The sequence below is a fragment of the Nesoenas mayeri genome, assembly GCF_963082525.1.
Source record: "Nesoenas mayeri genome assembly, chromosome: 1".
Lineage (NCBI taxonomy): Eukaryota > Metazoa > Chordata > Aves > Columbiformes > Columbidae > Nesoenas > Nesoenas mayeri.
The window spans coordinates 123621002-123637338 of NC_137541.1; the positions used below are offsets into that span (position 1 = coordinate 123621002).

Consider the following 16337-nt stretch of genomic DNA (forward strand, 5'->3'; position numbering starts at 1 on the left):
TAGAAGGCAACAGTTTGTGCTGCTAGAAGTACAGTGACAGCATTATGCTTCGGAATAGTACGGTACCCCAGAAACTAAGCACCTGAAGAATTTGGTGTTACGTAGTGTGTTGTATTTTTACAGGTGCCTCTGATTAATGAGCTTGAATCTGCAATGCACCAGCTGTACAAACAGCGAGCTTCCCGCCTTGTCCAAAGACGACAAGATGATATTAAAGATGAATCTTCGGAGTTTTCAAGCCATTCAAGTCAGTCCATCTTGAAGGTTTTTATTATTCATTAAACAACCTTGTTTACTTAATATGGCTTAAATTAAATGTAAATGTTTATGACTAAAAGTTTATCCTTGAGATGGGTAGAAGCAGGTTTAGATTAAAAGTTCTCTAATCTTTTTTGTTTTAAACTCAAAGCTTAACTCTAACTTCATCTTTCCTTTCTGTTGCTCTTAACTATATTTTCTCTTTCCTAGCACTGAAAATGTGTGCATGGTGGCAGTGGTAGTAGTGGTAGCATGTGACAATCAATTTTCCTCTTATATCAGGACTTTTTTTTTAATCTCCTTGAATGTATAAATTTCCCATAACATCTACATTTAACTCTACAAAGCCATGATGCGCTGGGCTGGAGTTGACTTCTATCTAATGCACTCTTTTGTAGGCAGCATAGTATTTCATTTCAGGCACTTGACTGGTATAGCTAAGGAACTGGAAGAGACTGATGCCATTGTTAAAATTCAGACTAATACAAGGTGACTCTGTATGAAATACAGCTTAAAATTAGCCAGTTAAAATGCCTGCTTACTGTGAGTGTGTGGATGGGGGATTCTCATTGAAGAGTCCTTGTTGTGATTAATCTTCAATTTGTAAAACTCGACAAAAGTATGAATGTTAACTTGTATGGAATTCAATGTTCCTTGGAGGAAGTTTTATTCAGCATGTTAAACAACAGGTAAAATACCATATTAATAGTAATTGTCTCTCTGCTTTGGAGAGCTTCCCATTTTAAAACACTGCTTTCTTCTCTGTCCTGTTGCTGACCTAAAATGCCATAAGAAATCCGTTTCCTCTTCTGTCAGGGTGTGTCCAGAGGTGATTTTTTTTAATACCATTAGATAGAACTTACTGAGGGTGATAAAGCATTAGGGCATCAGAGTTGGCCATCCCTTTACAAGAGTGGTTAGCATACCTATTCCCTTTACAGCTTTATTTGGAGCCCCAGGCATCGCATGTAGGCCTTGCTGTTTTACCATGAAAATGCTGTTATGAGAACTAGAAACCTGATGTGCTTGGAACATTTTTCCTAAAAGAAGCTTGGAATGAATAATTTTAGACTGGAATTTAATGGTGGGGTGGGAATACATGTACTTGTCAAGGCTAGGTTTTAAAGGGAGATCTTATTTAGTATCTGGGAGTCTTGAGGATGAATTTCACTGTGTCTAGACATAGTTCAGTTTTGTGCCTCAGATCATCAGAGAAACTAAGAAATTATGCCAGCCTTTGATTTGGGGTGTGTTGCAGACATAGATGATCTGCTTTTCTTCATACAGTGTAGCGACACTAAGGGGCTAGAAGTGAATTTAAGTTGGCCTGCCCACTTGTGCTTCACTTCTGTGTAAAGACAAGTAGCTCAGCTTCAAATAACATTTTTTAAAGTGGAAAAACAATGGCATCATCCCTATGTTAAAGCTCTTAGTAGTTCTGGTATAGAATTGGAATACTGACACAGATCATCATTAATATTTTTTAAATGGATTTGTAAATAGATTGAGTTAGGACATGTAAACTTACTCTTGAAATTTGGGTAGGCTTTTGTTTAAATTTTGATGGTTGTATTTTAGTGGGTGGACTTGGTCACTGGCTAACATTCAATCCACTTTTAAAGATTTACCTGAAAAGGATGAACTGGAAACACACTTGGGTCTGCCTGCTGCTTCAGTGGTTAGCTGTGTTGTTTTCTATAATCAGAAACATCTATAATGAATTGCAGCTGAAAAAGAGGAAGGAAGATGATTCATTATGCTGTAGATTTTGATGTGTTTTAAACTTTAGGCAGTCTAAAGCCTATAAACTTAGAGAGCACTGTGACTAGAACTCAGAAATATCATATCTGCTCTGGTCACTCTTCTCTGCTTTTCTTTTTATTCTTTTTATTCTTTTCAAAAGATACATGGTGAACGTGTTTATATAAGGCACACTTTTCATCTTGGAACATTCAGTTTGAGCAATCTCTATAAAAACTATTAGCTTTTATATAGTTGGGCACTGTTGTGAGAGGGATGATAGTGAAGTTTAGTGAAAGCTATTTGACATTTAAGTGGAGATTTTTTCACACTCCACTACTTCCTCTTTTAACCTCTGCACTTGCAAATTCAGGCTTCTGGGTGCACCTTTTTGAAAACTTCAACTTTCTGCTTCAAATTGCACTTAGTTTAAAGTAGGTAAAGGCTCTTATGAAACTGCCTACAACACATTTATGTAATTGTAGATAAGCATTTTAATTTTCATCAATGTAATTTCACAGATAAAGCCCTGATGGCACCAAATCTTGAGTCTTTTGGACGAGACAGAGTGATCTATCAAGAACAAGTAAAGCGTCGGACTGCAGAAAGAGAGGCTAGAAGGTAGAGTTTTGAGATTTCTTGTCTATTACAAGTCTCTACCTGCTTGCAGAATACAGTTGTCCTGTGTGACACAGTAACAGAAGTAGCAATGTTTGCTTCTTTCCTGGAAAAGGAAGAAAACCCTTAAGCTGGTGGCTGGGCAGGGATGTTCTTCTGTATCCCATCTTAGCCTGTAAGTGTACAAAACCAGGCACCATTACATGGTAGTGATTTAAAGCTGCTGAAAGAAAGCATGGTAAACCCATTCCATATCTATATGGTCTCTGATTTCTTTCCATTGTTTGAGGCAGCAACATAGTGGAACATTTGAGGTGGTAACATAGTGAAAGTTTTTTTCAACCTGAATTTCCTTGCATGAAAAGTTACGGCAAGCTTAGGCAGGTCTGTTCATTGTATAAGGGGGGAGAAGAAAGCAATAGCTGTTTTATACCACTGTTCTTTTTCAGAACTCGCCGTAGACAAGCAAGAGAGCAAACTGGGAAGATGGCAGATCACCTTGAAGGCCTTTCCAGTGATGATGAGGAAACTTCAACAGATATTACAAACTTCAACATGGAGCGAGGTTAGAAAAGCTACTGAAGCTTCATGTAACAAAATACAGAATATTTGGCAGAAAAACCAATTGATCCAAATGCAGCCTTGTCTGTATATTTCACTGTATTTTGGGGAAAGTTTAGAAACTGTCCCTTGCTGGATCGTCAGTGTGACCAAAACAGTCTATTTCTCCAACCTGTTGCATAGCTTGCAGCTAACTAAATACACCATCCTTAGTGAGATTCTTGTTATTTAATTTGAACATTATTGTGCTGTCAAACAATAAGCTTTTTAGGACCTTCAGTGGATACTAGGTCTTCCTTCTAATTTGTGATGTGGTTTATTCTGAAAACCTCAGTGCTTTAGAAACCTTTTTTTTGTCTAATAGGAAGTATTTTCTGGAGTTTTGCGTAAGCATCTAGAAATCCAATGACGAAAGTTTTGTGGACTCTTGTTACAGCCAGGCAAACTTTGCATTCAACATGGTTTTCTGCCATCTGCAAACTCTGCAGAAAGATTTTCTGGTACTGACTTGATTTGAAATTCATCTGCAGCTTTATGATTGGTTTGCTCAAAGTAACCATTATTATTTAATTATGCATAACCCTAATTATGCAGTGAAGGGGGTTGTAAATTAAGCTAGTGCCTCTTAAGCATTGGGAGAACTTCAGGAAACCTGAGGTTTGGGGAGGTAGGGATAGTTTGATCAAACAGTCATCTGCTACAGCAGCAGTTAAAAGGCAAAAAAAATCTAGTAGTTACTGTGAAAACAGTAGTGAAGAAAGTAGAACATTGCTGTAGTTATCCTGTTACGTTCTCATTTTTAACCTGAGTGCAATTATCATTCTCTCTGTTTAAAGGGGATTTAATGAGATTAGATGAAATGTGGAGAAGAGGAGCAGCAAGGATCACGTGCATAGAATTGCTTGGGTTATATGTGAGGAGGGATTAAATGGTTTTGGACTCTTCAGCTAGGAGAATGATGCTGACTTTTCGCAGTGAGAGATGCAGGGGGCGTGAAGTGACAAGTTAGGTTTGAAGTAAACAAGTCACTTCCCACAGAGAGTGTGATAAAAATGCCATAGTCATTGCTGTAGGTGGTTGTGGAGACCCGAAGTATGAACAGATTAAAAAAGCAATTAGATCAACTGTCTAGCAGTTGGATCCTTCAGAAATGCGAACAGTTTCTACACCTTAGTTACTGGCTGATTTACCAAAGTTGCAGATGCAGGGAGAGAACTCTTTGATAAACACAGTAACTGGTTTAGGGTTGTTAGGTGCTATAATTAAGTTTGCTAAGTTAAATTATCTACATTAAAAATACAGTGTGGTTGAATTGCTCTTTGTAACTTGGCACTTCTACAAAAATCTTTTGTAGGAGTCTCATCAGTTTCTGAGTAAGCATAGTATTTCCAAAGCTGTTTCTTTTAATCATTCGTAGCTCTCAGGCCAGTCCAGAATCAGCAGTGAGCTATACGGAACCGGCTAACTTTATTTGTAGCATCTGTTCTTGGTCCCAGTGTGAAAAGTGTGTATATGTGACATAATCTCATATTCCTTCGGCCCTGTCTCTGCCTGCTGTGTGCACTAGTTATGTTAGTTGTGTGCAGGTTACTACTGTAGCTGAACATTTAAAACTGTGGCTGCAACAAAAATGACTGATTAAAATTAAATTAAGCCTAAGAATTAGAAAAGATAAAGGGAAAATAAAACAGAGAGAGAAAGTTTTGGACTGCATATAATATTGGTACTGTAAATACAAAAAAAATTAAGATGCTGAGGGATTGTAATGGTTGCCCAGTTCAGCTGTTTAGTATGGTGTCTGCCAGAACCCACTCTGTCTGAAGTGCCATTTCAGTAGGCTGATGTGAAATCCCCTCCTTTACTTGCACTTGGATGAGCGAAGTTGTAGAACAATTTGGGTTGGAATGAACCTGGAGATCAGCTGTTCCAAACTCCCATGTAGAGCAAGGCCACCTTCGAAGTTAGATCCACACTTACCTCTGCAAGTACAGCCAAGCTCATCACCAGCCTAGTGTCTACTAAATGAAAATCGTTGTATGAAATGTTCAAAGTAAGACCTTTGATTAAACAGTATATCCGAAAGTAGTTATGTGCTCATGGTTTTATTGCTTTGTGCATTTGAGGCAGAAGTAAGGGAACTTCTAAAGGTGATGGTTGTTTTGGTTGTGTTCTTAGGAGTTAGCTTAGACCAGTGAGCATCAAAGTCTATCTTGAAAGAGGTATTACAGGCAATAGGTGACTAATTTATTACTGTTTTTCTTCCCCACCAGATCGTATATTGAAAGAATCCAGCAAAGTTTTTGAAGATGTTTTGGAAAGCTTTTGCTCAATTGATTGTATCAAGTCACAGTTTGAAGCTTGGCGCTCAAAGTATTTTGCTTCTTACAAGGATGCTTATATTGGCCTTTGCTTACCAAAGCTGTTTAACCCTTTAATCAGACTTCAGCTGCTTATTTGGACTCCTTTGGAGGTAAGATCATGTGCAAGAAACTTCTGTGTAAGCTTCTAGATAGTTGTTCTTTCATGCTTCTGTAGAGCAAAGTAAATTGCACTCTTAATGTGTGCTTCTTCTAAATGTGGTGTTCTAGGCATGAAGTTTAAAATGGGAACCCCTCTTGGGGTGAAGATTTTCTGGGGAGTTTCTGGAATGTTGTCCCGTGTCTTCCCAGCAGGCCAAAGTTCAGTTCACCACATGCCAGTACCACCTCTGTGAGTGGTATAGACCAAGAGCCAAACAACTCCTTAAATAATACATTTAGGTGTTAAAATACTTAGCAGAACGCTGTGATTCTAGAGATGTTGTTTCTTCAGAAGTTTTTTTAATATTCATTTATAATCTCTGTCTCTACGCTGTCTGTCTTTCTCCTACACCTTCTTACCCTGTAGAGCTGGTTGGCAATTTCCAAGTATTCCTCATAGTACTCGTTGCCCAGTGATTAAGTAGAGAGCATGGGAAGAGCAGGACAGCATTGTCACAGCCCAGTATTCCTGGCACATGTTCAGTGTCCAGTCTGCACATGAGTGCTGACATGAGTAGCCATCAGGACACACAGTTCAGGTTACTTTTGACTCCCGCTCTATTCTTCCTACCAGTGGAACTTCTTGTAAAGTATTTCTGCTGCAGTCAACTGCTTATTTTCACTATACTGGTAGGAACTTACTTTTTTTCTGCCATGTTGGCTTTTAGTGTGGGACAGGAGTGTGTCTAAGCAAAGTGAGTGCAATTGCATGAGCTTGGTTTGTTAGGAAACTGGGCTTATAAGGCAGACTGTCTTCTCCCCTTTCAAAACTTAGCTCATCTACAGCACTGTCTGCAGATGTGTCAGCCTATCTCACAAATGACCTAATCTCTCCTGTTTTCAGAAGTGTTTTTATTTTCTTAACTACTAAGAAAATATTTATAGAAGGGGATCTTCTGTTGCCTCTGCTCTGATTGCAGAGGAAGGGAAGCAAGAGTCTTCTTCAGAGACCATTCAGAGTATTTAATTTGAACAAATTGGGGAAAATATGTGAAGGGTATCCTCACTAAATTCAAAACTGTTTTTATAAATTCTCTCTTCTCCCGTGGTATTTCTATGTGAGTTCCCAGCTGGCAAGAAAAAGCTCAGGTTCGTTGGAGACGTGGTACAGGATTCTCATACGTGATCGTTTTCACTACTCCATATTACTGGTCCTGTTAAGCTTTTTGTTAAGTTAGAAAAATTACAAATCATTCATAAAAAGAGGGTTTTAATCCAGAAAACATGGGTTTATAATGAAGCACAAATGAACTATAGTTCTCACTTTTACCCAATCTGTGGGCTTTTATTTGACTCAGGTCTAATTAGAAGCTAAAATCTGTAGGGCAACAGCTGCCAAAAAAACTCTTATTTCAACCATTTTCACTTTTATTAGATCTAGCGATTCTGTGTTTGTAGAATGAATTGGTTCATTCAGCTGTTTTGTGGAAAACTGACCTTGCTCCCCATCATCTCTCAGGTTTCAATTGGGTTGAGTTGCCCATAGACACTAATCTGACCTGTGATGGCATGATTAGTAGTGTCCAGGCAAAGAGGCAGGACATTTTCTTCACTTTGTAGGAATCAGGCTTTGCCTGTGTTTCTGAAGGAAACAGTATGTCTGCTTCAGAAGCAGAGGAGCTAAAGCAGGAGCGGAAGTAATTTTCCCATCCTTGTGCCAGGTTAAGAGACTACAGAGAGGCACTTATATTTTTCTTTTTTTAATTATTATTATTTTTTCCAGTGCAGATGAATACCTGACATGTGGACAAAAAGGACTAGATTGCTGCTTAGCCTGCCTGCTTAGCCTACTTTGTAGGCTACTTGGTAGACTGTTTTAAAGTAGTTTTGTTCTGGTTTGTGAGTGTATCATATTTGCACAAATATTTTGTTGTTGTTGTTGATGGTGTGTTGGCTTAAAATCTGTGCTTAGGAATCTAACCTCCGTTCTTTTTTTATTAGGGCAAGTGTCGAGATTTTGAGACCATGTTGTGGTTTGAATCATTGCTATTTTATGGCTGTGAAGAACAGGAGCAAGTGAAAGATGATGCGGATATTTCACTGTTGCCTACCATTGTAGAAAGAGTTGTTCTCCCTAAATTAACAGGTATAGTCTTAGAAAGAAAACTGGGGAAAAGGGATGTCTGTGGGAGCTGATGCTTGTTTGTGCTTTGAGATTTTACTGTTTTGTAAATTAATGTCTGGCTGTCTTAGTACCTGTATTTGATTATTTGCAAAGTGGAGTAATTCTTTGATCTCTTACAGTGATTTCTGAAAATATATGGGATCCTTTTTCTACAACACAAACATCTAGAATGGTAGAAATGGTACAGAAACTAGTAGATGGATATCCTTCAGTGGTGAATGCAGAAAACAAAAATACACAAGTAAGTTGTTTTTTCTTACATATCTTAGATAAGTTAAGGAATTTGAATATCTTTTTAATATACTATGTTGGAGAACACAGCATGCTTAGTGAGGAGCAAGAAAGATAATTTTGCAGTTATTTGATGCTCTGCAGCCTAGATACAGAGAACCAAGTACAGTGATAAATTAGAAGAAACTCAGTGAAGTCTCCCCAAAATAGATGATAGAGATGAAAAAAGATACCAAATGCACTAAGACTTTCTGGTCTGCAGTTTTGCTTTGAGGATCAGCCACAAATAGTTAGGCTTTTCTTTTGTAGATATTTGTAACCTTTTCAAATGCATTGCCTTGAAATTTGATTGTTTTACTTATCTTCTATGAATTACAGTAGCTGATGTCATGAGTTCAGGTGCTACAGCCAATGCAATGTATGCATTGCTTTTAGAGTAATGGGAGAAGGGTCTAAGTGCGTGTGTATGGGGAAGTTAGCAGATTATTAAAAATTACAAAAGCCATGACTTCACAGTAGCTAATTGTGTAGCCAGGCTTAACTATGAAGTAATTCCATTGCCTTCAGTTTTTATTGAAAGTGTCAAATTTCAGCTTTGTTAATTATCATAGGCTTCTCTAAAACTTCGTTTATACATGTGCTTAAATATGTACGCCTCTTACTGTTGGGGTCACAAATGTTTTTTGTTGCCTTGAAAACTGATTTCTGAGTGGTTAACTAGTAAGCAGTGTTTTGGACACTTTTTTAAAAAAATTATCTGTTTCAGATGCTTTTAAAGGCATTGTTGCTAAGAATGAGGAGAACACTAGATGATGATGTATTCATGCCCTTATATCCAAAAAAGTAAGTTTGCATTTAACTATGGTGTCAGACCTTTATTAGCAAGTCAGTGTCTTCTGTCTGTAGTTGACAGGGTTTTTTTTCCCAGTATGATTCACTGGCTGGATACAGGAGATCGTTATCGTGCTGTGAGGATTTAGCAAGGACAAGCAGGATGGAAGGGAATGTTTATAGGAATGATCTGTGTGTGGGAAGGAGGAAGCCAGCAAACTCCAGACAGAGATGCTCTTGGTTGCTCATTAAAGAAATCTCTTACTTTCCAGCGTCTTAGAAAACAAGAACTCTGGTCCATATTTGTTTTTCCAACGTCAGTTTTGGTCCTCTGTCAAGGTAAGTTAGTAAATACATCCATTGAATCTTTGGTCTAGTGTAGCAATAAAATCCTTTTCAAATTTGTGGAAAATGGTAGATGGAAATTGCTTTGACTTTAGTTGAAAGAACTCTAAATGAGGATTCTTAGTCTTTGATAATGCACTATGCACTCTTCAAAAGATTGCCAAGTGAAAGCACCATCATTTTAACTTGTGTGTTGTGGGTTTACTTGGCATACTCAACCCACTTCTTTTTAATGTCATTGTGCTTGACAGAATAAAATACGGTGCATTTATTTCCCTTATGCGCAAATGAGAGAGCTTGGTTTGGTTTGTTGTTGGGGGAGTTTTTGGTTTTTGGGCTTTGTTTTGTTTTGAATATATAGTATGAGAATCTTCATGAAAATAACTTGACCCTGTTTGGAAAACTCACTGCTATTTGAAAAAGTGTGAGAGCATTTGTAATCTTAGTTTCATTGAAATGATAAAGAGTGTGGCAGAAAGTCTCTATGTGTGGAATGTGCAATGTAGAGTTTGCAGAGGTATGTAAGAAGCTATGACTGATGCAGTGTATGTCCAGTATAAGGCTGTGAAGGAAATAAACTCTCAGCTGAACAGGAAAATAAAGTATCAGACCCCTGTCAATTAAACTGCTGATCTCCACGATCAAGCTAACAGAACTCTTATCTGGAATTTTCTATGTAAACTACAGCAGCAGAGGAGATTGTATTCTGAATAGTTTCACTTGGAAATAAAAGTTAACTCCTTAAATGCTGTCTAGAGCAAAAACCGTTCAAATATCATTTATTAAAATGTTGTTAAAAGCATTAAAAGGTTCCTTGTTTAGGGCTTGTGTCTCTTTTAAGAGTGAAATTGCCTGCTTCTGGTAATGTCTATCGGAGCCTGGGCAGCTGAGAACTATGCGTGCTGTTACCGCCGTTTTATTTTAGGGAGGCATTAAAAATACATCTCTCTCGCGCTAGCAAGTCAGTTATAGCATCGCAGACTGGCAGAAATAGAAGCTGGGAGGCAAGCGCTTGTCTGCTGTTTCCTGGTGATCTGCCTCATCAGTAAACTGCTGGCAACGTTCATTTGTAGGAGGCTGGAGCAATTCACGGGCCATACACCAGTGGGGAATAGCAGCTGTACAGGTGGCTTAGCCAGCACCCACTGTGACACCTTCTCTGTCTCTTGTGTCACTGTGCCTTGGGAATCAGGGTATCCTGTCAGCATAGCTAGGGATTGGATTGACAAATGGGCTGTGAATTTGTCCCCCTATGGCAATGCTAGGCCTCACTTGACATTGACATCAAATTTTGAGAACTAGGTGACTTAAAACTTCTTTTTTTTTCTGATTTCTCTTGCAAAATATGAGCAAAGTTGTGGTTGGGGGTGGTTGTGTGAGAATTCATAACACTCTTAGCTGGTCCTTTATTGATTCTGAATAGTTTTGAAATGAACAGAAGGCATATTTCCTCCGCTTATCTTGGCTGTGCTGTTACATTTGAAGAGGCTCTAGAGTGTTTGATCAACTTTATCGTTTCAGTACATTTTAAAATACTTAGTTTCCCTGTGTTGTATTTTCAGTTATTAGGAAACTTTCTCCAGTGGTATGGAATCCTTTCAAACAAAACTCTTCAGGAACTGTCAATAGATGGTCTGCTAAACAGATATATTCTTATGGCTTTTCAAAACTCGGAGTATGGAGAGGACAGCATTAAGAAAGCTCAAAGTGTAAGTAAAATCAAGGTTTAAAATCACTTGAAATTTGCGAGTTAAGGAAAAGTGTAGTTAAAACTTGAGGTTGTCTATAAAATACTGGCTTTGATATATTGATATCATAATGCCAGTGAAAAATATAGATTTTTTTTTTTTTTTTCTTAGTACGTAAACTAAGGGAAGCTTCTCTGTCTCATACCTGTAGATGGTTTAGGTATAGTGTAAGTTTCAGTGTTTTACTTCTTGAATTCTGGATCTCTCCCTTCCCAGCCCCTCTCCAGCCTCACTCAGTTGGACCTCGGAACTGCAGTCTTACCTGGCAGACTTTGCAAATCATGTTAGATAGCTTTAAAATGTTGTTACATTTTTTTTAACTTTGTTTTTCCTGTTATGTCTAGGTAATTGCTTGCTTTCCTAAACAGTGGTTTACTAATCTAAAAGGAGACAAGACTATTTCTCAGTTGGAAAACTTCTGTAGATACCTTGTCCATCTGGCTGATACAATTTATAGAAACAGCATTGGTTGCTCTGATGTAGAGAAGAGAAATGCAAGGTAACTTATTTTGCGTTAATGCAATTCTTGCACTGCAGTTCTTGTGCTTTGTGTTATTTTGCTGATGCATGCAAACATGGGTACATAGCTTCATACTGCTCCATGTCTTTTGAAACAATTGTGAACTCAAACTTTTAAAATATTATGGTATGGTATATGGGGAGATTTTTAAGGTGCCTGAAAACAGCAACTGCTGGAAATCTTGAAGCATTTGTAATGCTTAGCGTCCCTCGTTCTGGCAAGTTTCTGGCAAATTTTGTAGTTACTGGTTTTGGACTGTTCTACCTTATGAACTGTGGTGCAGATTCCTGCATCATGGCTTCTAAATTACAAGTTGTGCTTTTGTAGAGTACAAAAGTTCTGGCTTTATTTACACAGCCAACTAGATGAACCTGTTTTCCCCTAGATCAAGGAGTCACTTTACTTGTATCTGATAACCAGCATAATTAAATTTTGGATTAGGTGTGTAAATGTTGCTGCTAAGTCACCTGAAATGCTATGGGTGTATTGTTTTAAGTAATAATAAAACCAAAATTGTTATGCAGATACACAGAAATACAACAAGGCTGGAAGACTGTTTATTTCTGTTGTGTTGCATGAAAAGGAGAATTTTCAAGGTTAATGTTTCAGTTGAAACTTGAAAAGACAAACCCTTGCTACCTGCATGAGTCATTCTAGATATTTGAACTTGCTTGAGCTGTTGTTGAGTTACTCTTCAATTATTGAAGATCTCTGGGGGATTAGAGTCTTTTCCCTTTTTTATTTTATACATAGCACTGAAGCATAGAGACAGAAATTACCCTTAAACCATATCACAAACATCTTAGTTAAGAAGTTTTGGGGTTTTTGTGGTATCAGGTTTTTTTACAGTTACCATGTTGTTTATTAGACACTTCGCCATCTTTAGAGTCACTTTTGACTGTGGCATATGAATTGTCTCATTTTCAGAAAACACTGAGCTTTGTGCCACACTGAGTTGTGCTCAAACAACTTTTCATCCATGCTTCGATTATGCCTCAGAACTTTGTATCCACAGTGTCAGATACCAATTTAAATTTCCCTGTGATTCAAACTGAAAACAGACTTTTTGCTCCTTCCTTTGTAAAACCAAAATGCCTAGCCTAGTGTGATACAGGAATTGAAATGAAGGGAGCTGAGAGAGAATCCAGTAGAGACTAATTTTGGTAGCCTGTTTGTAAATTTGAAAGAACTTTCTTTACCAGCTGAAATGAGAACTTGGTAAAAACTTTGTATTGGAAGAGAAACATCCAATTTTTTTTCCTTTTTTTCATAGTGGGTTTTAATTTAATTTCTTTCTTCTGTCCTCCTTTTTCCCAGCATTCAACAAATCTGTTGCCATTGTTGCCATTAAGCAGATAAAATAAGACTGCAGGAGAAATATTACTTTTTATAACTGAAGAATGTCATGTCTTTTCATATAAAATCTGGTACAGTTATTTGAAACAAAAATGCATTAACTTCTGCCAAGAGGGAGGTGTATCTTTACCTATGTCTGGTGCTAGTTTTCCAAACATTGGATGCTTTTTCACACGTCAGCTGGGTGCATTTTTAAGATAGATTTTGAAGTTCTAGTATTTTTTTGTGAGACTTGTCTAAATTTCATGTCCATCCCCATACCAAGTTACCAAAATTGTTCTTGACAGCCAAAGAACAGTCCTCCTAGCAGTTTGTTCAATCTAAGCTCCCTGGACTGACCTGAATTGTAATGCAGTTTGTTGATGGGAAGTTCGTATGTTTTTAAGGCATGCATTGAAGCATATTTGCTGCCTTGACTGGTTTTTTTTTGCTTGCACCTTAGTTACCAGGAGAGCTGTGACTCATTGCACAGTACCATAAGTAATCCAAGTATTTTCCTTGAGATTGTACTGTATCTAGAATTAAACCACACTGTATGACTAATTCCTACTCCCAATATAAATTTTTCAATTTCAGTACAAAGCTGATAACAACCTTATTTCATCAGACTAAGCAAGTGGAGGAGACGATAAGTTAGCTGAAAATTATTTGCTCTATGGATTCATAATGTAGTCTTCAGTCAATGCTAATATTTGTACATGATTGTTCCATTCCTATATTGATCTCTTTCCTCTTTTGCAGGGAGCACATAAAGCAGATCATAAAGCTTCTAGCAAGTATCCGAGCACTTGATCATGCTGTGACAGTTGCAAATGATCACAATGTAAAAGAGTTAAAGATTTTAATAGAAGGAAAATAGACTTTTCTGACAACTCATTTTGAGCTTTAAAACCATTCCTGATGTGTAATTTATGTACATATGTAAAGTTTCTTAAACTGTAAAGTATTGATCTTTGTTTTAATACAAAGTGCATTCTTATATACAGCATCCTTAAAGAAAAAAAAATTTGACTTACTTGAAAACAAAAATGGAATCCCAAGATTGTCATCTTTCCAGAAATCAAATTTTCCTTAAAGTTTCTCAAAAATCTTGTTTACAAAAATGCTTTGTACCCATGATTAGTAGTCATCTACTCCTGTTAATTGTTCCATGGTTAACTGGAATGTGTATATTATATTATGTGTAATGCAATGTATGCATATATTTATACCACCATGTTGCTTTCACACTGGATATAGAGATCTTGTACTGTTCAATAAGCTTTACAAGCTTTTTGTTTGGTAAAAAAATACTTATTTTGACAATAAAATGATCGTAGTATTGGTCAAAAGGGCTGGCAAAACATTCAAAAATGTGAAAATCCTTTGAGCTAGAGTAGAGACACTTTCAAATGGAACCTGACCTTTAAAAAGCAGTTGTGTTGCACTCATTGCAATAGCTAAAACATTATTTGCATTCAGAATATGGAATGCTTAAGACCGTTCTTAGAAATAAAAGAAAGGAAAACCCAAATCAATACTGCTTTTTTTTGGTACAGGCATACAGTAAGAGCTTGTGATTATTGCACAAGTATACATGACAGCACTTCCTAGACCCCAAACACCTTTCATTTTGTAGGAGTAATAGTTTAGCCATGACCTCTGGGCCCTCGTTCCTTTTGCTCACTGTTTGTGGTTTGGGTTTTTTTTGTTTGTTTTGTTAGGGTTTTGGTTTTTTTCATATGTGGAACCTGTTTCTTCTGATTGGCATGGCTAAAGATGTCAAACAAAATGAAGGTGAAGAAAATTGTATATCCTGTGATTTGAAGTATTTATATTGTACTAAATATCAAAATGTTACACTGTCCACTAAATACCACCTAAGAATAGTCTTGCAAAACAAAACATGTAATTTGGATGTAAATTAAAAAGAAAACAACTTAAAAATATGGTGGTTTACAGCAAAACACTAGTGACTTGATCTTGTGGTCCAAGGCATGGGATTAGCTGTAATGGCCTTGGATTAAGAGCTATTTCCAGGTGTGCCCTGCATTTGGGGGGATCTGTAGCAATAAATTGGCATACTGAATAACGTAAGAAATCATTGTATTCTATGCTCATGTTGTGGTATAAATGAGTATATTAAAAATGTACAATTTGTAACTTGCACACTTCATTTGGACACTGAACCATTGTTTTTCTGAACTGTTGGGATTGATGGACTACATTCAGAAATACCTGCTTTTAAAAATTGTTTCAATAAACTCGTCTATCAAGGAGCAACTTGGTAAGCTTTATTCCTTCGAGAAGGTGGTAGAGGAGAAGATGTGTGTGCTGGCCTATTCTATTTCAATATGTCAGAAAAAAAGTCCTTAGAAGATGGATTTTTGGAGTGAATAAAAATGTCTTTACTTTGAAAAAGCAATGGGATAAATACTGGACTTCATATAATGACGTGAAGGGTAGTTAAGATATTTCAAAATATTATCATGCTGGTAGTTACATGGTTTATTTTCAGTAGTGACAGATTTGGCATTTTCTGTGCTTAAGATTTTACTGATTTCAGTATTTTGTTAGACTGAAGAGGACACAAATAATCCATGCTGCTTATGTTCCTAAGAGAGTATTTGTTTATACTCAAGTAACATCAGAGAGATTCGAAGTTGTAGCATGTTTGGTTGAGGGAAAGAGAAGGGGGATAATCAACAAAAATATACAAAATTAGATTTGGGGGGGGGGGGGTGTTTGTTTACTTGGTTTTTAGGAGGACCAATACTGCACAGACTTTTTTTGCATCTTAACTCATGCCCTCCCTTCTACTCACAGGGTCTCAAGGGTGAGAATGCCCAGCTCAGACACCTTTTGTATGGTCTAACTTGGCTACTCTTTCTAGTGTAGCCACTGCAGCACAAAGCTCAGTGAAGGTTAACTTGCTGGCTTCAGGTTAAAACCTTTAACATAGGCTTTTATGGTGCAACAAAACTACTGCCAGTATTCAGAACAGCTGCTACCCTTACATCTGTGATTATATATGTGGGTGGAGGGGGTGGTATATTCTGTGGACAGAATAAAACATATTGTAGTTCTGAGAGCGGTGCTGCTAAGTTAGGTCGGTTGTCCAACTGGATAGTTGGTGTTACTGTTTGCAAATGAATGTTAGCAACTAATGTTACTGCAGGGATGAAAAATGTACTTAATTTCTATTTGGATAATTTAGACAATGGAATTCAACTGACATTACTCAAAGAGTTGCAAAAATTTAGGAGCTTGTCCTCTCTGAATATATTAAGATAAATCTGCATTGTGCACTGTCAAATTTGTTCAGAATCACTGAGTAACAACCTAAAATCCAACATTTTTCACTGTTTTTTCTGCATCCAGAATTTTGACTGCCATCTGATGCTGAAGCCAGATTCCAAGATTTCAACACCGGGAAACAAGGAAAGCACTTGACCAGGAGGTGTCGGAGTTTGGCTTTTCAATTATGAAATTTTTCAAACACTGGG

At 37.3% G+C, this 16337-nt stretch overlaps 1 protein-coding gene across 1 annotated transcript in view; it reads left to right on the forward strand.

Annotated features, from left to right (window-relative positions):
- PAXBP1 (PAX3 and PAX7 binding protein 1) overlaps nt 1–15107 on the forward strand; it is a 28026-nt gene extending 12919 nt beyond the window's left edge. The window contains exons 8-18 of the mRNA XM_080356341.1: nt 124–247; nt 2520–2619; nt 3066–3181; nt 5448–5647; nt 7638–7782; nt 7941–8062; nt 8819–8895; nt 9156–9222; nt 10791–10937; nt 11321–11475; nt 13594–15107. Of these exons, the coding sequence (XP_080212467.1) occupies nt 124–247; nt 2520–2619; nt 3066–3181; nt 5448–5647; nt 7638–7782; nt 7941–8062; nt 8819–8895; nt 9156–9222; nt 10791–10937; nt 11321–11475; nt 13594–13711 (1371 nt within the window). The 3' untranslated portion in view covers nt 13712–15107. The remainder of the gene's footprint in view (nt 1–123; nt 248–2519; nt 2620–3065; nt 3182–5447; nt 5648–7637; nt 7783–7940; nt 8063–8818; nt 8896–9155; nt 9223–10790; nt 10938–11320; nt 11476–13593) is intronic.
- The last annotated feature ends 1230 nt before the right edge of the window (nt 15108–16337 follow it).